This window comes from Martes martes (assembly GCF_963455335.1).
Source record: "Martes martes genome assembly, chromosome: 1".
NCBI classification, from domain to species: domain Eukaryota; kingdom Metazoa; phylum Chordata; class Mammalia; order Carnivora; family Mustelidae; genus Martes; species Martes martes.
Genome location: NC_137888.1, coordinates 102416174 through 102440631, shown reverse-complemented (window position 1 = coordinate 102440631; position 24458 = coordinate 102416174). Strand labels below are relative to the sequence as shown.

General features: G+C 38.6%; 1 protein-coding gene across 8 annotated transcripts in view; it reads right to left on the bottom strand.

The window, feature by feature from the left end:
* Nucleotides 1-20268, bottom strand: part of FXR1 (FMR1 autosomal homolog 1) — a 60310-nt gene extending 40042 nt beyond the window's left edge. For all 8 annotated transcript variants that reach the window (XM_080804170.1, XM_080804174.1, XM_080804171.1 and 5 more), the window contains exons 1-2: nucleotides 20200-20268; nucleotides 683-735 (exon numbers count right to left, since the gene is read on the bottom strand). In XM_080804170.1, the coding sequence (XP_080660296.1) occupies nucleotides 683-735; nucleotides 20200-20250 (104 nt within the window). In that variant the 5' untranslated portion in view covers nucleotides 20251-20268. The remainder of the gene's footprint in view (nucleotides 1-682; nucleotides 736-20199) is intronic.
* Nucleotides 20269-24458: the final 4190 nt, after the last annotated feature.

Sequence of the window (24458 nt, the reverse complement as noted above, 5' to 3'; positions counted from 1 at the left end):
CCTTCAATTATACAGTGCTCCTTTACAATTCTTCTGAAACAAGCCCAACATACTTTCACATTTACTTGGGAAAGAGAGGATTAAGAGCAGGGGAATGGGCAGAATCCCTGATGAGTATGGACCCTCCCCCTCAATGCGGGCTCAAACCCAGGACTCCAGGGTCATGACCTCAGCCAAAGGCAGCAGCTTAACCGAAGAGCTTAACCGAATGAGCCACCGTGGTGCCCATCTTTCACATTTTTTAAACAAGGCCTAGGCCCTACAACAACTATAAAACTGATACTCCTAATTAATATCAAGATCAAATTAAAGGCGGCCCAATACAAACCAGCAGCCATTTGGGAGGCCTTCGACAACATGGTTTCAACATTCCGGAATTTTAAGAATTATGCATAGTATAATCCCATTTGTGCCATCTGATTTTTGCAAAAAATACTAATTCATGTTCACATTAAGTTTTTACAAAAAAAAGTCATGAAAAAAGTAACAAGTATACTGTGGGAAGAAAAAGAGGTGAAAAGTTATCAAAACTAAAACTACCTGAACTTATAAGATGATCAAACAACCAAAGACCCCACCCAAAAGCAAAATCATTTTCTACTGGCAATCAGAACACCCAGAAGCAAACACAAATTTAGCACAACCAATCTTTAAGATCTCTATCAATTAAAAAATGACTTACTTGTTCTCAAAAACAACTGTGAGGGAGTCTTCATGAACATCTTTGATAAATCCCTGCAAAAAACAAAAACATTATCAAAAGCATGTCAATATCCAGTTAAACATTACATTAGGGGCACCTCGCTGGCCTGGTCAGTAGAACATGCAACTTTTGATCCCAAGGTTGTGAGTTCAAGCCCCACTTCAGAGAGAGCACTTAAAAAAACTTACATTAACTGCAAAAACCTCTATTACACATACAAACATGGAACACTGAAAAGAACACAAAGCTTGGAATTAGGAAGATGTGGGTTTGATTTCCATCTCCATCATAATGAGCTATACAGCCTCAGAAGTTACTTAGCCTCTTTGAATCTGTTTCTACATAGTGTCACCTACCCTGGAATTGGGAAAAAATCAATGTACATCCCTGAAACATCACAGGTATTAGTCTATACTCAAAGTGAGCAAGGCTGTCTTTAGTACTGTAACTAGGAGTTCATGCTCTTATAATCAGGCTGCCAAGGTTCATATCTCAAGTTCTAGCATTTACACATTCTTGGGCATAATTTAACTTAATGGTTCATTACAGCATCATTCCTTATGGAATTACAAAAATTGTGAGATTTAATGTTCACCATACTACTTGTGAAATTACAAATATAAATACTCTACTCCGCCATTAGTAAAAAGCATTATTACATTTTGAATACTAAACTTCCATTAATTTAATTTTATTTTTCCTACCAAGTTCCCTTCTACCTTCACTTAAAAACAAAAAACAAAACAAAAAAACTACAATAAGTACACTGCCTCAAAGCCATTTGGAATGAATGTAAAGATTTGTAATAAAAATCAGTGATCATTTTCTGTTCTTAAAATTAATTTTGAAACCAGTATTTTTAATCTATCTTCATTTGACTGATACAGCTGAAACAATCTGACATTTAAGAAAGAGCAAAGGACTTGGGTGTAGAATAACTTCAAATACTTGCTCTGCCACTGTGTAACCTTGGTAGTGCAGTCCACAGAGCACTTGTATGATTACAGCTGACATTAAGTGACCCTTTATATTACTGTCAAGAAGACAACCTTTGTCAAATCCTACACACTTTGAGCCACAAGGTATTCACAGTAAATAATTTTCCAAGACATCTTTAACACACTAGACTCCATAATATCACTAAGAACTAGCTAAATAAACAACACACTTGCAGTACCTGGTTAAAACAAGGCAGGGATGAACAGTTCCAGTTTACCTAATCTTCTTGTCCAAAAGTCAATTTAGTAATACTAAAGGAACTCTGAGGCATAAACCAACAATAAAGACAATAAAGAGAAAAGAAAAAATTGCAACAAAACTTCAGAAATTCAGAAAACAGAAATATCAGTAATTTAAAAAACAAACCAACAATTATTAATATTGAAATGCTTACTCTATGTCAGACATTATTCTAATCAAACAGCAAACCAAAAACTGAAACAAACGCGCAGTGAAAAGAGCTGAAAAGTAAGCAGATCACTACTACTACCCCACAAAATTTAAAGATAGAAACTCTTGAAAAGGAGAGGGTAACAGATGTGGCCAAATATAAAATCATTTTCCTTCATAATATAGATTCACCAATCACAAAACGTAGGTAACTAATAAATCTAAAGTCACTGCATTCTTCTCACATTTGCTACTCAATCGCATGATTTTGTATTTGGCCCTGATCTCACTCCAGCTTCAAACGTCTATCACCTGCTTTAGTTGTATGCTATGGGACACTTCAATGCAAATATCCTCATGTGAGGCTAAACGCCGGATACAATCTTTTCAATAGTGCTATAGCAGTTCCTGCCATGCGATTTCAGAGACAATTTTTTATTCCTCTTTCTTCCCCAAAGCTAAAAATTAAGAGCTGCCATTCCAGTTCTGATTATCTGAACATGTTATAATAATGAGAGCCTGACGAATTTCTCTATTCCTAGTAGGTTCAACCACAATCACTTTCTGCAATGATTTTGATCAGCACTTTAACAGTTATGTTACCAGCAAATCTATCTCTATTAATACCCTTAACATTTGTAAGGAATATTTCAGAAACAGAATTTCCAAGTTCATGAATATGAAGTAAAACATACTTTACCATCAGAGGTTAGTACTCTTCAGCTTTCATTAAAATTTTCTACTCCTTCACAAACAACTTTCAGAGTCTAGAATGTTTCACCAAGAAATCTTTGCCATTTCTGTATAATTTACAAAATGAGTTCCTTCAAGTAAGAGCTCTAAGCCACTGGGAAATTCTACCCTTCATTATAACAGAAACCTATTTTTCTACCTAAATGTCAACATTTGTTCAACTCTTTCAACCCATCCCCACTTTACTTCCACCACCACCATCAGCTTTGTTTGGGAGCATATTTTCCAAAAACTTTAAGAAAAAATATAACTCTAGACACATACTCAAATTACTAATATCCTTCAAGCATAAGATTAAATAGATTAGGAATGAACTGTTAGCAAAAATGCTCTAATCCCCAAACACTAGATTCAAGGGATAATATGCTTCTAATGGTCAGATCTCTATGAAATTGTGTCCATCTGACGCAGGACTCAGATATCACTTCTCATGGTTATTTCTGTATGCTCGGAAGTCACCAAGATGATGATGCTAGGTCCCTACACACGCAAGCCCCAAAACAGCAGGGTAAGGCATTGCGAAAATCTTTTGAGTCAGGGGACAGTAAATAACAATGGTCATATTTGCCTGCACAAGACAATAGCAGGGCCTTATGATTTTATGTCTCCACAACTTCTGTACCTCCTTGTGTTCTAATCCAACCTTTGGGGATTCTGTCTCTTCATATTCACCATTCATCTTGCCCAGGACCTGTATTTCTCAGAACAAAATCTTTTACATTTCTTTTTCCTCTTCCCACATATATGCAAACATGCGAATTCCAAAACATCATTATAAAATGATCCTTTGTATGTTTATATGTGAAATTCTTAACTACAAAGTATCATCAATAAGCAACAAGGCAGTATAACACATCAAAAATGTGATCAAAGTATCTTCAGAATGTTGTCCATAACAAAGCAACAAGTAGAACGTTACATAGTAAAAACCTAGGAATGTCACAAACTGTGTGAAATGAAGGTAAGGGAGGAGATAAAGAGAACAGCAAAAATCCCTAAGCTAAATACTATTTGAAGAACTGATTTTTTTCAAAACACAGCCTTAAAAACAATTTATTTTAACTTAATAACTCAAGATAGCAAGTTGTGTTTTTTTTTGTTGGTGGTGGTGGTTTTTTGATGACAGAGAAAACGAGCTGAGAACAGGTTTTCAGCTTGATGAGGGCAGTCTTGGAGGGAAAAAATCCTATTGGTTAAGCAGAAAGAAACATGGTATGGATTATTTCAGGAATTGAAAGACCAAGATTATAAATATAGCAATAAATAAGGACAAAAATCAGGGACCCTGTCTACAGGAAAGTTACCAGATTCTAAAGATAAAATTTCTATGGGGCACATGGCTGGTTCAATCAGTAGAGCAAGGGATTCTTGGACCTCAGGACTCTGAGTTCAAGTCCCACACTGGCCATAAAGCTTACTTTAAAAAAAATTCATTTACAGACCTTTTAGTGAAAGGAAAGCTAAAACCACATATATCTACATAACCCCCAAATTCACCACCTAGGAGGCTATAAATGCTGAATTTAAACACTCATCTCTCTGGAGCTCTTCTCAGTAACTCTTTTTCAATCAGATGATTGAAAGTGCTTTTCCTGATGTGTACTTTTAAATTCCAAAAGGCTAATTTTAGTAGCAATACTAATTTGAATAAATAAAAACATCTTTCCTAAAAACCCTTTTTAAGACAAAGTTCTTGGGGGGGGGGCCTCAAGATACACTTCACGACTGGAAAGGCAAGATATATTACCCAAAAGAGGCTCAAAATAAAACAAAATTTTAGTGTTTAAAACCAATTTATCAAAACCCTTGCTTGAACTGTGATTTACAAATCCAAGAAGATGCATGAATCCTTTAAGAGAACTTTCCCACTAAATCACTAAGAACACAGCTTAGTCCAGAAAAATTCCTTTGACGGCAAGGTAACTGTCCTTTCAAATAAATTCAGCCATTTCTTTAAATTTCTCAAAAATCCACTAGTAACCTCCTATAATTGCAACTCATTACATCACAAAATGTACATTCCTCATCAAAAGGAAAACAAACTCAAACACCTTAATACTCAGCACACCACCCAGACACCAGACAACTTGAATCCTCAATTTAAACTAAGGTTTTAGACTGGAAACCCAGATCCAAAACCTAAGATTTAGGCCCTGAAAATTCTTCTTCTTTTTTTTTTTTTTTTAAAGATTGCTTTGGAGAGGGACAGAGGGAAGGGGACAGGAAGAAGGAGACTCCCTGGCAGAGCAGGGAGCCTGAGGCAGGACTCCATCCTAGGACCGTGGGATCATGACTTGAGTCAAAAACAGATGCTTAACCTATTGAGCCACCTCAAAATTCTTGTCAGAAGAGTTTACTGATTGCCAACAGACTGAGCCAAAAACTGCCAGCAAGAAACCATACAATCTTCCTAAAAGGAGGGTAGGTTTTTTGAGACAGCAGTCTCAAGTAGTAAAAGCAAAAGGATCCATCAAAAATCTCTAGTTCACACTTATTCTCCTAAGCAAAAGGTAAAAAGTTCTCACACAGCATTCCTCTTTCAAAATATTCTTATATAAGATTCACTCTACCTTTAATATTTCTATCAAAGCTTTTCTCTCTAAAGTCTTTCTAAAACTTTTATGAAATTTTAAAATTTCATTTGATGACTTAATTACTGAAACAAACTTGTGACAAAAATACTGTATTTCTTGGGGCGCCTGGGTGGCTCAGTGGGTTAAGCCTCTGCCTTCGGCTCAGGTCATGATCCCAGGGTCCTGGGATCGAGCCCCACATCGGGCTCTCTGCTCTGTGGAGAGCCTGCTTCCTCCTCCCTCTCTCTGCCTGCCTCTCTGTCTACTTGTGATCTCTGTCTGTCAAATAAATAAATAAAATCTTAAAAAAAAAAAAAAGATTTAAAAAAAAAATACTGTATTTCTAAAAATATGTGGAAATATATTTATATATATATAAATTCTCCACAAAGACACTGGGCTCAGTTTGTTAAATTCTGTTTCCTCTAAATGGGCTACCTCTCCGTTTTCCCCAGCTGCATCAGTTACCGTTGTGAATAAAAATTATGAAAACCCAAGGGGCACCTGGGTGGCACAGTTGGTTAAGTAACTGCCTTCGGCTCAGGTCATGATCCTGAAGTCCTGGGATCAAGTCCCACATTGGGCTCCCAGCTCCGTGGGGAGTCTGCTTCTCCCTTTGACCACCTTCTTTCTCTCATGCTCTCTCTTACTCTCAAATAAATAAATAAATAATCTTAAAGAAAAGAAAAAAGAAAACAATCCAAGAGAAAGGAAAAGTTAATAGCATAATTTATGCAAAATTCACGTCAGGTCCTTCCATGCACCCGTCCTCCCTCCCCCCAAGAACTGCCACTGCAGATCTCATTATCACTTATTATCCTTTCATCAACTATCCATTTATTTACTGACTTCATCCTTTGGTCCCAGTCTACCTTCCCAGCACAATTTGTTAGATACTAAATCTAGTAATTTAGCATCCCTGAAATCAAGATACTTCTTACAAACTGATGGCAAATCTTAGAGAACACCAGATAACCACATAGCAATGAGGGTATAAATGTCACTGTTCAAGCCTGTTCAAAGTTGGTTTGCTTGCAATTTTCTGTAGCACTTGACTGCAACCTCATGACATTTCATTCAGCAAACCAATGAAGGCCAATTTTAGGAAGGATTAAGGTTTCTTACCAGAAGGTTGTTCTGTTGACACCTTCTGATAAAACCAAGAAAGCACCAGTACCAAAACTTGCAGAGTAGATGATAATTCTTGCAAGAAAATCCTGGAGATAATAGAGAGCTCTTTTAAAGTATGCTTACAACATCAATGCTCTCCATGGCACTGAGGAATATACTGTAAGAAGAAACACAATCGCATGAATGTGAAGATGTTTTCACCAATTTATTTTGTTTATATCTTCCATTTTATTCATTCAAGCATTTAAAAAACATCTTTCAGGGAGTCCTGGATGGATGGCTCAGTTGGTGGAGCATGCGACTCTTACCTCAGGGTTGTACTTCTGATCCCAGCTGACTGTAGAGATTACTTAAAAGACCTTAAAAATAATGGTATCTTTTGATAAGTATGAAATATCACTCAGATTAACTGACAACACTTCTTAGTGTCTCTCAGAACTAATACCACTTTAGATGAAATTATACAGATCTTCCACTAACTTCCCAAATCTGTATAGAAAACTAACCTATTCCTTAGACTCTTAACCCCAATTTAAACTGTAGAGACACATCTGTCATTGGCTCACTTTCATACCTCAAATCAAACATGTCAAAAATCAGAATCATCTCTTGTCCTGCTTTGCACTCTACATGTTATAATCCACTTGACAAGAGTAAAAATAAAATAAAATTGAATACAGCACAGTATTTTTTAACCAGGCTTCTAAGAGAATACAGCCCAATCACTAAGGCATTCACGATGGGTAACGAACTAACTTCTCTTCCATGCATCTAGAATGGTACTAGCTGTATGAACTATACTCACAAGAACTGAGGAAATAATGCTTCTGTATAATAATTTGAATGAGACACCCTATTATGCTGAAAAACTTAGAGCTTCCTAGCACAGATGATCGCCATTGCCTAAGTAATTTTGTACATGTCTCAACTTGCAAAAAGAATCGAAGCTTCTTAAACTAAGATATACCAAGACATTCAAGTGCCAAAAGTACTTAAAGCTACTCCTCTCCCCAAAAATACCATGAGAAATCTTCTTCCTAGTGCTCTTATATCAAGCAATGTAAATAATTTACAATTAAACATTTTTTGTTATGTTCCTGGACTGTGTATTCAGGTAACAGATACAGAAAGAACTCATTAGGGAAAGGAAAAAAAAAAAAATCTCACTACAGTACAATAGTTTTACTGTTAAGATTGGGTCTCAGATCCACTACTTACTATGTGATTGGTAAAACAAGAGGGCTAAAGGCAGTAAGGTAAGGATAATAAAACTCTTAACTGGCTGTATTCTTGCCACAAAGCAAGTCACAATGTCCTCCTTCAAGGAGTCTCTACATTCTTTCCAGAGCACTCGAGACTTTCTGGAGCAATTCTCAGGAGGTTCTATCAACCCTGAACAAGACTGAGCTTTCCTGGATGCTAGGCATCCTCCTCCTAATTCCCTCACATGCAAGAACAAAACAAAAAAAACCTAAAAACAGATTATTTTTTTTAATACACAGTAGTAGCACATTTGCCTAAATATTAAAAAATAATTCGTGTAGTGAAGATAAAATAGCTAAATGCACAAGAAAATTTAAGAAATTCTATGTATAAAGATGACACATGCTGCATTTAACCAGGACTGGAAACCCTGGAGCCCTGATAAGAAAAAAACAGTTCACTATGTAAAAAATAAAACTTCTCTATGACCAGAGATACCAAAAAGTTGACAGGTATTAAATGAGAAGGGGCACTCAAATGAGTCCTAAGAGGTCTCAAAAAGTGACAAAAGACATTCAATAGGAAAACAGGCAAACAACAATTTATGGAAAAGCAAATCAAAATGCCCAACAAACATTAAAATTCACAAGAGGGAATCTAAAATCTGCAAATGAAAGTTCCACTGAGAAAACCATTTATATCCAACCGAATGGCCAAAATTAAAGATTACAGAACCCATTTTCTGGCAAGGATGTACAGAACAGCTTTTATATTTACTGAGAGAGAAAACAGGAAGGGTTAAGCCTTTTGGAAAGTAATGTTAACATTCATTAAAGCTAAAAAAGACAAGTTCCCTTCCACCAAGCTTCCCATTCTTTGAAACCTCTCCAATGGAAACAGATATTTGGAGTGGCAAAAAACTGTAAACAAAGTGAGTGTCTATGAACTGGGGAATGGCTGGATAGCATAACTCTTGCCATGAATTATGTAACCATTTAAAACTAAATTACGGGGTACCTGGGTAGTAGCTCAGTAGGTTAAGCATCTGCCTTCAGCTCAGGTCATGATCCCAAGGTCCTGGGATTGAGCCCTATATCTGGCTCCCTGCTCAGCGGGGAGTCTGCTTCTGCTTCTCCCTCTCCCACTGCACCTGCCCACCACCAACACCCTGCTCCTGCGTATGCACACTCTCAAATAAGTAAATTAAAATCTTAAAAAGTTTAATTTTAAAAATATAAATAAATTACACTTTAAGGGGAAACAGCCAAAACACAATCCTATTTTATAGAGCAGTAATGAAAAAAACCTTCATGTGTATATGAATATGTACCTATGTACCATATTGCTGAATGCAGAGAAAAATCTAGTAGGGTGTATACCTGGCTATAAACCCTACCTGAAATGGAGTGGGAATGAGAGAAGATTATGTGGCAAAGGGGAGCAAGGAAAAAAAGGGAAAAATTTTACAACAAAGCAACTTCATGAATACTTAATGCCTACATGTTAAATTATACATGTGCCTACGTATGCATATTCTTAAAAGAACTGAAATATATCTGAAACCATTCTGTCAACCACACATATACAGCACCACTCTGTTATCTTTTTTTAATTTTTCCATCTCTAGGAATCTCAAATCTACATTCTAATTAACAAACTGGTTTGTTTGATGCCTACAACACCTACAAAATTTGAATTGTAATTTCATTCCAGTAACAAGCACAAATAATACTACAATCAAATTTCTTAACTTCAAGCAGTACTTTTTTTGAACACCTACATAAATCAACCTACAAGTGGAAGTCATTTCAAATCAATGGACAAATGTTCTCCAAATAAAGTCCAGAAATTTACTGATTTCGTTAGAAAAGTTATCACATTATGGAGTAAGTTCTAACACGGGAAAAATTTCCAAGTCAACCTTTAGCATTCACTAATATTGAACATTTAACTATTCTGAGCTTTAAAAAATGACAATGAAGATATGAAGATTTCATAAGAATGCATAAGTACCTACTAACACTTGTACATCAATGTTCTTGGCTTGTTAATTTCACATATCCAGCAGTTCTTGAAATGGAATTACTTAATGGTTCCACATAGCCACCTGAAACTATTACAACTTTCCAGTTGCAAAGCGCTGAAGTTACCCATAGTTCTAGGTATCTGTAAAGTTCTGTAACAACACCAAAACTCAACAGGGTCCATATATTAATTAATAGCTAAAAAGAATTTTTCAACTGCGTAAATTAGAATCAGAAATGAAGTTAATTTTGCATGTATGCCATTATATTACCTAAAATTAAAAACAAATCAGTGTGTCCCAAAGCCAAGAATGAGAGATTCATCTGTTCATTCAACAAACACGTACAGAAGCCCTACTATACACTAAAGACACATAACAAGCCACTGGAAAATTTAAGACTTGAAAAACATCCTATAATCTGAAAAATTTCATATAAAAGCAAAAAGTTACAAAACAGAAAGAAAAGTTTTACTATTGATTAATTAGCCCTGTAAGAAATGCAGAGAAAAGAAAGCCTGAGAGTCTTGATCTTGAAGAAATCAACAGGGAATGCATGCCATGTTCATCTGCCAAAAATAACTATAAACTTCATCAGTTAATACTGGAAGGGACCTCTACTCATTCTCCCAAAAAAGCTTGGCAAAAAATGCTGAGGCTAAAGTAAAGGAAACAAGTTAAAACAACAGATATTTAACTAAGATTTAATGCTGCCTCAGTTTTGCCACTGCTATCAGCATCTTTTAATATAAAACAAATAAACTATAAAGTTGTATGTATAAATAATATATACATTTGAATCAACAAAGCAATCCTTTGCATTCATTTTGTTCTGCTTTATGAAGACTTGATATTAGAAAATTTAACAGATCAAAGTCTCTCACTACTAATAAACATCTGCCAGATAATATTCTAAAGCCTTTTTTTTTTAAAGATTTTATTTATTTATTTGATAGAGATCACAAGTAGGCAGAGAGGCAGGCAGAGAGGGAGAGAGGGGGAAGCAAGCTCCCCGCGGAGCAGAGAGCCCGATGTAGGGCTCGATCCCAGGACCCTGAGATCATGACCCGAGCCGAAGGCAGAGGCTTTAACCCACTGAGCCACCCAGGCGCCCCTCTAAAGCCTTTAAATACGCAATACTATGTTGGCAAGATTACCCAGAGGGGTCTCATCATAAGAGTATTTGAAAAAGGGGAGCCTGGGTGCCTCAGTGGGTTAAACTCTCTGCCTTCGGCTCGGGTCATGATCTCAGGGTCCTGGGACTGAGCCCCGCATGGCATCGGGCTCTCTACTCAGCGGGGAGCCTGCTTCCCTTCCTCTCTGCCCGCCTCTCTGCCTACTTGTGATCTGTCAAATAAATAAATAAAATCTTTTAAAAAAAAAAAGGAATATTTGGAAGTTTCATGTACACTGACCCTGGAACAACACAGGAGATAGGGGTACCCACCCCAACACAACAAAAAATCCACATTTAACATGTGAGCCCCCCAAAACTTAATACTAATAGCATACTGTTGACCAGAAGCATTACCAATAACATAAACAACCTATAAACACATATATACAGTATTCTTCTAATAAAGCCAGAAAAAAGTGGTAAAATCATGACAAAAATACATTTATACATATAAGATTCATGTAGTTCAAACCTATGTTGTTAAACGGTCAAATGCATATGCATACACAAAAGCATTTCAAGTATTTCCCAAAATACTTTCTACAGCAAGCAATATGAGGCTAACAACTGAGAACAGTGTTTTTTAAAAACTGTCTACGGGGGGCGCCTGGGTGGCTCAGTGGGTTAAAGCCTCTGCCTTCGGCTCGGGTCATGGTCCCAGAGTCCTGGGATCGAGCCCCGCATCGGGCTCTGCTCAGCGGGGAGGAGCCTGCTTCCCTTCCTCTCTCTGCCTGCCTCTCTTCCTACTTGTGATCTCTCTCTCTCTCTCTAATAAATAAATAAAATCTAGAAGAAAAAAAAACTGTCTAGGGACACCTGGGGGGCTCAATCCTTAAGCGTCTGCCTTTGGCTCAGGTCACGATCCCAGAATCCTGGGACTGAGCCCAAAGTCGGGCTCCTTGCTTAGCCTGCTTCTCCCTCTCCCACTCCCCCTGCTGGTGTCCCCTCTCTCACTCTCTGTCAAAAAAATAAATAAAATCATTTAAAAGAAGGCAAAATCATTACATCGCTAATAAATAAATGTCTAGCATAAATTATAATTTGAAGGGGCGCCTGGGTGGCTCAGTGGGTTAAGCCTCTGCCTTCAGCTCAGGTCATGATCCCAGGGTCTTGGGATCGAGCCCCGCATCAGGCTCCCTGCTCAGCCTGCTTCCTTCTCTCTCTCTCTCTGCCTGCCTCTCTGCCTACTTGTGATTTCTCTGTCAAATAAATACATAAAATCTTTAAAAAAAAAAAACTATAATCTGAAGCATATACCTAGTTTTAAGATTTCTACCAGCCATATTCAAATAAGTAAAAAAAAAAAAAACAGATAAATTAACTTCAGTAATAATTGTTTAATCCAACATATTCAAAATATTTTAACACATAATCCCATTTTAAAATTATGTTTTACATTCTTTTTTTTCATACTAACTCTTTGAAATCCAGTATAGATTTTACAATTAAAGCACACCTCAATTCACACTAGCACATTTCACCCGTGACTAGTGGCTACCACACTGAAAAGAACAGATTTTTATCAAGTGAAGACACAGATCAAATCACTTCTCCAGGAATCCTCCCAATCAGTTCTCTTTATTCCAACTGTATTAACAGCCTATAAGGAATAGCATGTAATTAATAACTTCATAAGCCATACATTTGAACTTAAAAAAGAAAATCACTTTGAAGGAGAAAAAAGGGCACTGGCAGGCCGAAAGGCTCAAAGAAGAATGAGGAAGATAATGATAAGGAAGATGAACAGCTATCCTGTAATGTGAGGAATGTGTATGTATATTTAGAAAATTGTTCTGCTAAGAATGTGTATTGAAGTGCACCTCAGTATTAGCTTCAGTATACAACTGTTCAGATTTTTGTATGGCTGACAGGACTCTTTTGAGAAAAAAAATATATATGTATTTTTTTAAACCCAGGTTGTTGGGGCACCTGGGTGGTACAGTCATTATGCATCTGACTCTTGGTTTCAGCTTAGGTCATGATCTCAGGATCCTGGGATCTAGCACCCCCCCACCCCCCCACCCCCGTCCAGCTCAGCAAGGAATCCACTTGAGATCTCTATTCTCCCTCTGCCCCTCCCACTCATGCATAGCTTGCTCCCTCTTAAAATAAATAAGTAAATCTTCAAAAAATAAAGACTAAAAATGAAGGTTGCAAATTTAGAAGGGCTCCTATAGTTAAGATTTTAAAGCTTCTGATATTGAATGTTTCTAAATATTTAGCAGTTTTCTTAATTTCTTGACTTGTGTACTGCAGCACAGCAAACTTGTAGGAATTACCATCAATAGTAAATTTTCAGTTTTTTAGAATGTTGCATTTGGGGTTTTTTTAAATGTATGTATTTTAAAAAGTCATATTTTACTGAAGTCTGAAAAACCAATCTGAACCTTGAACCAGCCTATTAATTTTATGGATCTAGATTCACTTGGCCTCAGTTTCCTCAGTTGCTGTTAACATTACCTCCCCTTGACTGTGATTCAGAAAACTAAATGAGATAAATTCATATAAAGTACCTGCACAGTCTAATAGGTAGCCTGAGTGCTCAATAAGTAACAGCTTTCTTAGAACTAGATAGGACCTTAAGCAACAGAACCTAGCAGATACTACCACTAGATAAATTGTTAAAAGCAATCAAACTGCCTAATACTGCAGATGAAAGAAAAAAAGGGTCTTATGACCACCTAGTTCAAGAATTAGGATCACTCATGGAACACGTATCACCCTTTCCACTATTTAAAAAAAAAAAAAAATGGTGGCTCAATCGGTTAAGTGTATGACTTTGGCTCAAGTCATGATCCCAGGGTTCTGGGATGGGGATCCTGCTTCTCCCTCTCCCCATCTCTGCTTGTGTTCTCTCACATGATCTCTCTTTTAAAAATGAATAAAATCTTAAAACAAAACAAAAGGCACGCTAGTTTGGGGTACCGGGCTGGCTCAGTCAGAAGAACACACAACTCTTGATCTCAGGGTCAAGAGTTTGAGTCCCATGTTGGGTGCAGAGATAACTAAAAATAAATGAATAAAACTTACGAAAATAAATAAATAAATAAATAAAAACCTAGTGTGTTACATCCTTAACATTGTGGTAGAGAACTTGCTTCTTCAATTATCAAGTGTTTGCTTTGTCTGTTTTTTTTTTAATATTTTATTTATTTGAGAGAGCACAAGCAGCAAGGAGGAAGAGAGAGGGAAGAGGAGAAGCAGGCTCCCTGCTGAGAAGGGAGCCCAAAAAGGGGCTGGATCCCAAGACTCTGATATCATGACCTGAGCCGAAAGCACTTAACAGACTTAGCCACCCATGCACCCTGCCCCGTCTTTGTAACAAAAGTACTTATGTATATGCCCACTACTCTGAGATTTCCTCTGAAGAACCTCTAATGCTATATTAAATCAGGCACTGGAAATGAGAAGCCCTCGAGTTAAATCTCATTTCAGTTCCAGTGTATTTATGGATAAGTTACTTGTTACTGTCAGTTTCCTAGTATATAAAATGGGAATAAAAACACCTATCTCATGGAGCTTTTCAAAGAACAAAATCAGAAAATACTAGTATAAGCTTCATAGACTAACAAGTAACAGACACAGTAAACTATTATAAAACAAACTATTATCTTACAAAATGCACATCACAGATATGTGATGTTACAAGAAACATACAAGTGCATGAAATATGGAAGAAAGTATCTTTTAAGTACATAAAGCCAAGGCCTTGACAATATATATCTCTAGGTAGATAAATTTTTATATCGTTTTTGTTTTCAGATTTTTCATACTTACATATTGCTTTTATGATACAAAAATAAGATTACAAAAAAGTTTAATTTCTAAAAATTAAGTGACTTTTTCAGTTAAATCTTAGTTCTTTTATGTTTTTATAAAAGCACATTTTAAAACATGTATGATTAGGGCAATCTTTGGAATTCCCATGTGTGGACTCCCCATACATACAGTATTAAGTTAAATCTTTTGCCAAAAAAAAAAATTTCAATTAAAACATGTACAACTGGGGGCGCCTGGGTGGCTCAGTGGGTTAAGCCTCTGCCTTTGGCTCAGGTCATAATCCCAGGGTCCTGGGATGGAGCCCCATGTTGGGCCCTCTGCTCAGCAGGGAGCCTGCTTCCCTCTCCCCCCTCTACCTGCTTCTCTGCCTACTTGTGGTCTCTCTTTCTCCCTGTCAAATAAATAAATAAAAGCTTTAAAAAAAAATCAAACAAAAAAAAATGTACAACTGGGAATTGTGAGGACCTATTTAGCCAGAGCGACTCCATCTTGGTTAAAAGCCATTTTGTTGTTTGTGACCCTGCCCCCCTCCCCCCAGAGAAACTTACTTAGAAGCAAGTCTGGGAAACCAGTAAAATATGGTCAGCTAGTTCCTAATAACAGAGCCCAGAATACAAGGCCAGGTCGGCCAGTTCTTGATAACAGAGCCCAGAATACAAGGACGAGTTGGGCCAGGTGGAGACATCCAATCAGTAAGAAACACACATACTTTTTCCCTAACCACCAAAGAATGTAAACCCCGCCGTGTGGGCACCAACCTGGAACACCAATTCTGACCAGAGTAATAGGTTATGTCAAACAGCTACTATAGGGTAAATTGTAACTCAATTGGCCACCTGCGTGTGACCTAACATGACTACAATCTCATTGGCCACCTATATGTGGCCAGACTTTTGCTCTATAAAAGATAGTCTGTAAGATGGGGAGGAGTCGCTCTCTTCGGAGGCGGCCCTAACCGGTCAGTCAGTCAATTCTTGAGCCTGTAAGCTGGGGGTGGTCGCTCTCTTCAGAGACGGCCCTGGCCAGTCTGACTTCTAATACTTGGCATAGAATAGAGCTTTGCATAACTTTAACTTTCAGTCTCGTTCCCCTGACCAATCAGTCTGATTTCTAATACTTGGCATAAAATAAAGCTTTAAATAACTTCCACTTTGTCTCAGTCTCGTTTCGTTTAGTAACGGACCTAACAGGAATTATCTTTAAAATACGTGGAAATGTGTTTTTAACTTAACAGTGTCCCTAATATTAAAGCAGCCACCATCTATCTTTTCCTCAATTATTAATCTGCACAAAGAAATCAATATTCAGTACTAACTTTGAAAACTCAGTACTCTCAAGAAATTCCTCTACTAAAATTCTACAGGTCATCATTAATTCATGCTAATAAACCTACTGCATAATTGAATTACTCTCAAATTTCATTTTAATATCAAAGTAACAGGAAATTTTGGAAATACTGTAGCGCTCTGAAATTTGTAGTCAGTCAAAGCAGAAATTGCAGAGCTCTGAAAGTAATCCTGTCTTCTACAGAAGGCCTGAAATTTCACTCAGCCATCTCAGAGATTACACATTTCCTTAGAACACCATGGAAACTTTCCTCTATATCAGCCAGAAATTGAGGGACTTACTTTCAACCTCTACTTAAATTATATTCTGCCCATGGCTATGCAAGCTGGAATGCTATTACAAAGTCAGTATCATACACATCAGTTGCTAAGCATTTTAATGACTCCAAATGGGCAGAGGGTTTTGGGGAGATAACTGAAATGTTCGAAAGTAAGGTTGTGGTAATGGTCACACAACTCTATAAATACACTAACAACCATAAAATGTAAATTCTAGGGAACCTGGGTGGCTCAGTGGGTTAAAGCCTCTGCTTTCGGCTCAGGTCATGATCCCAGGGTCCTGGGATCGAGTCCCACATCGGGCTCTCTGCTCAGCAGGGAGCCTGCTTCCTCCTCTCTCTCTGCCTGCCTCTCTGCCTACTTGTGATCTCCGTCAAATAAATAAATAAAATCTTTAAAAAAAAAATGTAAATTCTATCTTAAATAAAAGCACCTTCAATGGCCAATAGTGTAAACCCTAAGATGCCTCACTCTAGGTAGAAAAGGCTATAAACAAATTTTTATATGAAATTATATCCCCTATCAAGTACTTAACATCTCTTCCCAATTCCCAAAGATTTACAAAGCTGAAGAGTGAAGAGAAGCACATCAAGCTTTTATCTCCTTAAACTACAGATTCACTGTTTAAAAAAAAAAAAAAGAAAACATAGTATTTTTTTTTTTAAACAATCCTAATTTTAGGTCACATCTTCTTTTAGCTTTTCACTGGTTCCAATTAATCTGCAAGAAGTTTCAGTTCCACCAGAAAATCTTTAATAAATGTCTAGAGTACTGCCTCAAGGCATAATGATACAGGCTACTAAACCCATGATTTTGAAATTCTACTGCGATTAGCATTTACAGCTGTGTCTGTATGTGGGGGAAGGGAAGAAAAGGAGGAAAATCAGAATCACCTGCACACTGAAGAACACCACCGAAAGAATAAACCAAAATGTTAACAGCTGTTATTCAAAGGCAACTTTTCTTTCCAAAATGCCCTCACTGACCACTGTTATTGTTTAAATTAGAGGATTTTACTTAAAATTAAATTGCTACTATGCTAAATGAAAGAAGCCAGACTCAAAACACTCAGCATACCGTATGAATCTACATATAGGACATTCTGGCAAAGACAAAACTATGGGGACAGGAAAACGCTCTAGGATCTGGGGGTGAAAAGAGAAGGTGACTACAAAGGAACATGAGAGAAATTTGGGGAACAGTGGAACTCTTTGATCTCCATCGTGTTGGGGGTTGTTACACATGTACCAAGGCTCATGTAATTACGTACCAGAAAAAGTAAATTTTACCACATGCAAATTAATCTAAAAAATCCATGTAGTTAAAAATAATAATTGTGCAGTAAATCAATTTTTTTCCAAGTGAGCAAGCAGTTCCATGGGATTAAAAAATTGGGGATATGAACGAACTCAAACCCTTCATTTTACAGAAAATACATGCTCAGGCGTGCACAGATAAATACATGGGAATTCAGTTTACCGTTACCTAACTTCAAATCCAGGGCTCCTCCCACCTCACCATTCTCGCTCTTCCAGAGTTCTGAAGACCCCAGTTCCCACAATGTGCAAGTGGATTATGGTAGGACACAAAATTCCAAACGTTCAAGTGCAATTATTTTAGTACAATGTGGCTAGGATCCCTTCCAACCTTTGCCAAAGTACACCTTTCTTTGTCAAGTAAAAATGAGTAATGACTCAAAGCCTAAGTAGGCTCAAACAAATCTGCAGAGTAAGGATAAGGATCAACAATACTTCAGAGTTCCAAAACGGGGACATTCACTGTGAATTTGATTTTTAAAAAACCATGGGGGGGGGGGGACCCACTCCAGAGGCCCCTGGGTGGCTCAGTCCGTTAAGCGTCTGCCTTCAGCTCAGGTCCAGATCCCTGGGTCCTAGGATGGAGCCCCCTGCCCCCCTCTCCTGCTCTCTCACTCTCAAAATAAAATCTTAAAAAAAAAAAAAAACCGACCAAACAAAAAAATGCTGTAAACAATCTTAAGACTTTCAAGCTGATAACCTTAAATAATCTTACAAAATAAAAATAAGAAATGAGTATTTTCTATAGCGATCAACACCAATACTTGACTAAAAAAGGAATGTTCTACCATCCACATGCTATGAAATAACTAAAGGCAAAAAAAATTTATTTTTCAATTTCCTAGAGGAGGGGGGAAAAAAGCATACATCCATTACACAACTTTATCACCATACAGTGGGAATATGAAACTTTTACACGGGGGGCAGTGTGCAAAAATGATGAACCTTACCTACCCTCGACAGCAAATGTACGGCAAGCCCATTCTTTGTGCATCCTGCCACAACTATATCTGGGCTCAGAGAAGGCAACTACTAGGTTTCAGTAAGAAGTCAATGAAGTATCTACTCAAATTTCACTTAGATCTTTTGACACCAAATATTAAATCTATATGGAGTCAAGCAAAAAGCCTCCTTTCCACCGGGCAGTCACTGTTTTTACTTTGCTGACCACCTAAGGCAACTTGTAAAAAGCTTAGGGAGATCCTTTTAGACGCCAAATGTGACTCCCCACCATGCTATCACCACGTGACAGTTAAACCAAATCCATACAGCTTATCAGTAACCTACAAAACGAAAACAACACTAACAAGAGGAAATTACGACCACCAAATAAAATAAATCCCTTGGGACAAAAGGTAGGCTGAAATGAAACCCAGAGAGAATATATTCTGCGTACACACAATACTCCTGTATCAAGAGAGGCCCTTCATAAAAATAGCCAGGACTCTCAAACATTTGAGATCCTGGCTTACTTAGTAAGATTGACTGACAGACACAGCTGGGGAGATTTTGTATTGATCTTGTAACATACTTTTGGAGAAAGAATCAGGACAAGGAACCGTTACAATGGCAAAACTAAACTGAAAGGATTTCATTTTCAGTAATGTGACCCCCCCGCCTTACACTGGAAGCCCCGACTGAATTCCTCTACTCTCGAATTCCTCTTCTGTTTTCCAATCCCCATCCCATAATAATGCATCTCCCGGTGCAAACAAACAAAAAACCTCGTGGGGAAGAAACAAAAAGCAACAATTCTTTCCACAAACACTGAATAACTAATATAAAGAAATTAGTCACCTCCCCACCAGTCTCCCTGATCGATTTCATTTTTTCAATCTTACTTTAAAGCCTTTAACTCTAGCCTTTTCTTCCGTAATAAAGGGGCTAAGGCGCCGCCCAATTTCCCAGGCCGTAAAAATATTTCAACCCGCCACCTTAGGTTTTCTAGTTTTCTCTTCGATCCTAACCCTCAATTCGGAACCCGCTTCCTAGTCAGACACTAAAGTTTATTAGACCCAGACCTTAATACAAAGGTGAATTCTTAAGATTCCGCGACGCACCCCCCCCCAGGGGTGGGGAGGGGTCGGAGCAGCGGGCCGAGGCGCTCCCGCTCGGCCCAGTCCGAGGGGCGGGGGAGCGGCTGTGACCACACAATCCCACCACCTCCTTTCACGACTCCCCAACCTCCCGGCGCTCAGGCCTGCTCCCAGGGAGCTCCTCGCCGCCCCGCAGCGACTCGGCTTCTCCTCACCGGCCCACCAAGGGCCGCACTAGCATCCAAAAATAAGGTTCATAAGTAGGAAAACACAAGAGGTGTCCGACGTGTTGTTTCAAAACATAACGGAGCCCTGGCCCCCGAGACCGTTAAACCGCGGGTGGAGGGGGGAGAAGCGAGGAACCCAGCAACCCCGGTTTCGGCCTGGCCGCCCTTTTCGACTCCAAACCTCAGTCTTTGGGACCACCAGCCCTCCGCCAAACCTGCCTTCGCCCCCAGAACACCCGACAAAGCGGCAACAGGGTCAATACCTTGTAGAAAGCCCCGTTGGAGCCGCGAACCTCCACCGTCAGCTCCGCCATGTTGGAACCGCAAAGGCCGCTGGGAAGAGATTCTAGAAACTTTCCAACCAGAGGGGAGGAGGGGGGAGGGGCGTAAAGGAGGCGGGGGAGGGGCGGGGAAAACAGGGCGGGGACTGGGATCCCCCGCCCCACACGCCTGGAGTCTCACAGTGCAACACCGACGCTCCCAGTGGGGTCCCTCCACTCCTTACATCACTGGTCCTGGGCTCCGCCCGCCGCTGCCAACGCCCGTTTCGCCTTCCGACACAATCGCCAGACCTTTGCTTACCCGCCCCTACGTCCCCGCCCTCCAGTACCCACAGCTTTCCCGCTCCAGCCGGTGGCTACCTCCAGCCGCCCCGGCGTGAACTGCCCGGAGGCCGCCTGCCCCACGCATCGGCTCTCCGCGGCGCTCGGGCATTCTGCCCCTAAACTTCTTGCAAGTGCTGGCAGCCCCGGACTAGCTTCGTTACCTAGGGAAGAGCAAGTTTGGGGGCTCCAGTTGCCCACTGGCACAACCTTTGGGCGGGAGAGGGAGCTTAAAATGTACACACTGTGTCCCCCAAATTCTTTCACCTCGCTGTTTTTTATTTAAATCGGTGGCCCTGTCTTCACTCAAATTCACAGTCCCACGCCTCACACAGTTCGCTGGAGCCCTCTCCCCACCTGTTAACATTTCAACTGATTAAAGAAGTCAGGCTTAAGTATTGAAGCTAGTTTTTTCAGACGGTTTACAACTTTCATAAGTTAGACCCATTGTTGGAAGTAGTCAGGGAAACTTGGTACTGAGCGGAACACCACGTTTTCCCCTTCGGCAACGCCTTCAAACTTCCACGAAAAGGATCAAAGCAGAATCATCTTGTATGGCTTTCTACCAAGCATTATGTCGGAGATAGTTTGAATATCTATTTTAACAATACCAAAATCTTTTCCCAAAGCAAGGCCTTTGGAAAAAATGCTAAGACTCTTTGATGTGTGTGTTTTATCACCATTTTGACAGGAAAATTCTTTTAAAAAATCTTTGCTAGCGCGGTATACTCAGAGAATTGTCCATGGGTCCAGCCCTTCTGAGGACACGGGGTCCTAAAAATAATGTACATAACGTCTCATCAACACATCTACATCTCCAAGGGTTCAGAAGGAAAACAGTCCGCAACAGTGTTCAGTATTGTTTTGCTATATATAAAATGATCTTTTTAAAATGTTGATTATGGTGAGGAAAATGTAAAAAAAAAAAACAAAAAAAAAACAATTCCTTCAATGAGTTAAGGCCACCATTTGTTCAGAACTTTACCTGTCCAACACTTTATATACCATCTTATTATGATCCTTCAGAATTACAATGCCCTAGTTTGCTTTTTATTCCAGCAGCTTTATTGAGATATAATTCACATACCAGCATTTCACCCATTTAAAGTGTCCGACAGGTTTTAGAACATTCACAAAGTTGTGCGATTACCACCACAATCAATTTCAGAACATTTTCATCAGTCCGAAAAGAATTCCTGTACCTGTGGGCAGTCCCCCCCATTTCACTCACGCCCAGGCTCTATGCAATCACTAACCTACTTTCTGTCTATAGATTTGCTTAGTCCAGACATTTCATATACATGAATAAGTCATACAGTATGTGGTCTTTTATGACAGTTCTTTCAGTTAACATAGTCTTTTCAAGATTCATCCATGTTATAGCATGTATTATTACTCATTCCTTTTTATTGTCAAATATACCATTGCATGGATATGTAACATCATTCTATTAATTCATTCATCTTTTGATAGACATTGAGTTGTCTACATTTTTTTGGCTATTAGGAATAATACTGCAATGAAGATTCCTGTACAAGTTCTTGTAGACAGATGTACGTTTTCATTCTCTTAGGTATATACTTAGAATTGAAATTGCTGGTTCATATTGATGCAGCAGGCTGGGACCAGCCAAGAGGGTCCTTGGCTTTACATAGGATGGAAATCAAACATGAGCCAGCAGGAGGTAAAAGCAGAGTTTATTGAAGATAAAGAGAAGCAATTAACAGAGTGAGTGTCTAGGAGACTCAGAAAGGAAAGGAAGGAGTCTCATTTTTGTTTGGAGCCTGGGGGGAGAGGGGTTTACTGAGGGCGGAGTCTGGTGTATCCTCCTCTCAGGCATCCAGGATCCTGTTAGAACAAAGACAAGGGCCCAGGTGTCATTCCTTGGAGCCAGGAGGTCTTGCGTTCAGATGTCTAGTTCCAGTGGTCTGGAATGCTCATTAGGATAGCTTCCCTGGTCCCTCTTTAGATGCCATTTATTCTAGAGAACCATTAATTCCTTGTCCCTTACAAAGAGGATAGATGCTATTTATAAGACATGTGTAAAATGGGGTGGAGGTGCAAGTCCTAGCAAGAAAGGAAGCAGGAAAAAGGAGCAAAAAGCAGATTTTTATGGAGTCTTTCAGTTTCCCTGTCTCAATATGGTAATAACTCCATTTTCTCTTTCGAGGAATTGCTAGACTCTTTTCCAAGGCGACTGCACCATTTGCATTTCCATCAGCAATGGATGAAGGATCTGGTTTGCTTCATGGGTTTTCCTTTCTCTCTTTCTTCCTTTCTTTGTCTTTCTCTCTTTCTCTCTCTCTCTTTCTTCTTCTTCTTCTTCTTCTTCTTCTTCTTCTTCTTCTTCTTCTTCTTCTTTGTTTCTTTCTTCCCTTCTTTCTTTCTTGTTGTTTTGGCCTTCAGTGTATAGTTTTCTTCTGCTTCCCGGTATGAGTGACACTGGGTAGTGCTGCAAAAATTCCATTTGGACACAAACTAAAGCATTCCATATTATCTGAAATTTGAAGAGTTAAAGTTGGTCCTCTTCAGGACTTGGACGCTAAAAACATTTGAGTTTACCCCCACCCCAACCTGTTCCTGCTAACACTTTATTACTACTGCTAGGTAGACCTCACGATTTCCATTAAGCAATTGAGATTCATAGCAACCAGTCGTTTATCTAAAATCACACAAGTTTTAAGTAGCAGACTAGGATTTAAGTCTTCCTCTTCACCTTTCTTTTCTAAAACTTATTTATTTGGGAGAGAGAAATAGCATGCACCAGCATGAGGAGGGGCAGAGGGAGCAGAAGAGAGAGGATCTCCAGCAGACTCCCTGCTGAGCACAGATCACCCCCCACCCCACCGATGCGGCTCTATCTCACAATCTGGAGATCATGACCTGAGCCAAAATTAGGAGTTGGACACTTAACTGACTGAGCCACCCAGGAACACTCTCCCCCTTTCCATTTCTAAAACCCCCATCAATGACCCTGTTATATTCACAGTGAAATATTACACAAAGTTTAAAATTTTGATGTAGATCTATTTTCATCATCTTGAAAAGACTTTTGTTATTAAAAGGAAAGAATGTCAATTATATCTCAAAAAAACTGGGAAAAAGTAAAAGTAAAAACAATTTTCTAAAGGAAAAGAAAGGCACAAAACAGCATGCATAATCACATTTAAAACAGTGTGTGTTTTAATAGTATATATTTCCAGAAAGCAGACTTACGGTTGACATAAATTTTATAATTGTTATTTTTTTTTGCACTGTTTGGAATTTTTAGAATGAGCAAATCACTTGATTCTCACATAAAAAAGTATTACCATGTTTTAAACACTATGCCATAGATTATTTTGCAGTCATTAGAGATGAAGATTTAGAGTAATATTTATTGATATGAGAAAACATTTATAATATACCTATAAAAAGAAGATAGTTAAATACTGTATGTGGAATCAATTTTGTACAGAAAATATATACATATATTGCATGAGAATCCATTGTAAAGACTTCTACCAAAATATTAACAATGGTTATCTTAAGGCAATTGCATGATGAGATCAGTTTTCTCCCTGTTTTCTGTTTTATAAGTTTTCTGTCTTGATAACTAGTAATATTTCTAATTTTAAAAAACTATAAATTAAATAAGAAAGTGTTTTTTGGATGCCTAGGTGGCTTAGTTGGTTAAGTGTCCAACTCTTGATTTGATTTCAGCTGGGGTCATGATCTCAGGGTCATGAGATCAAGCCCCTACATTGGGCTTGGTGCTCAGGGGGGAGTCGGCATGAGATTCTCTTTCTGCCTCTCTGCCCCTCCCTCCTTCTAAAATAATTAAATAAATATTTGGTGGGGGAAGAAAGTGTTCTTTAAAGACAGAATTAAACATGCGCATAATGAAACTTTGTATCACAGATACCAAAACACTAAGAATT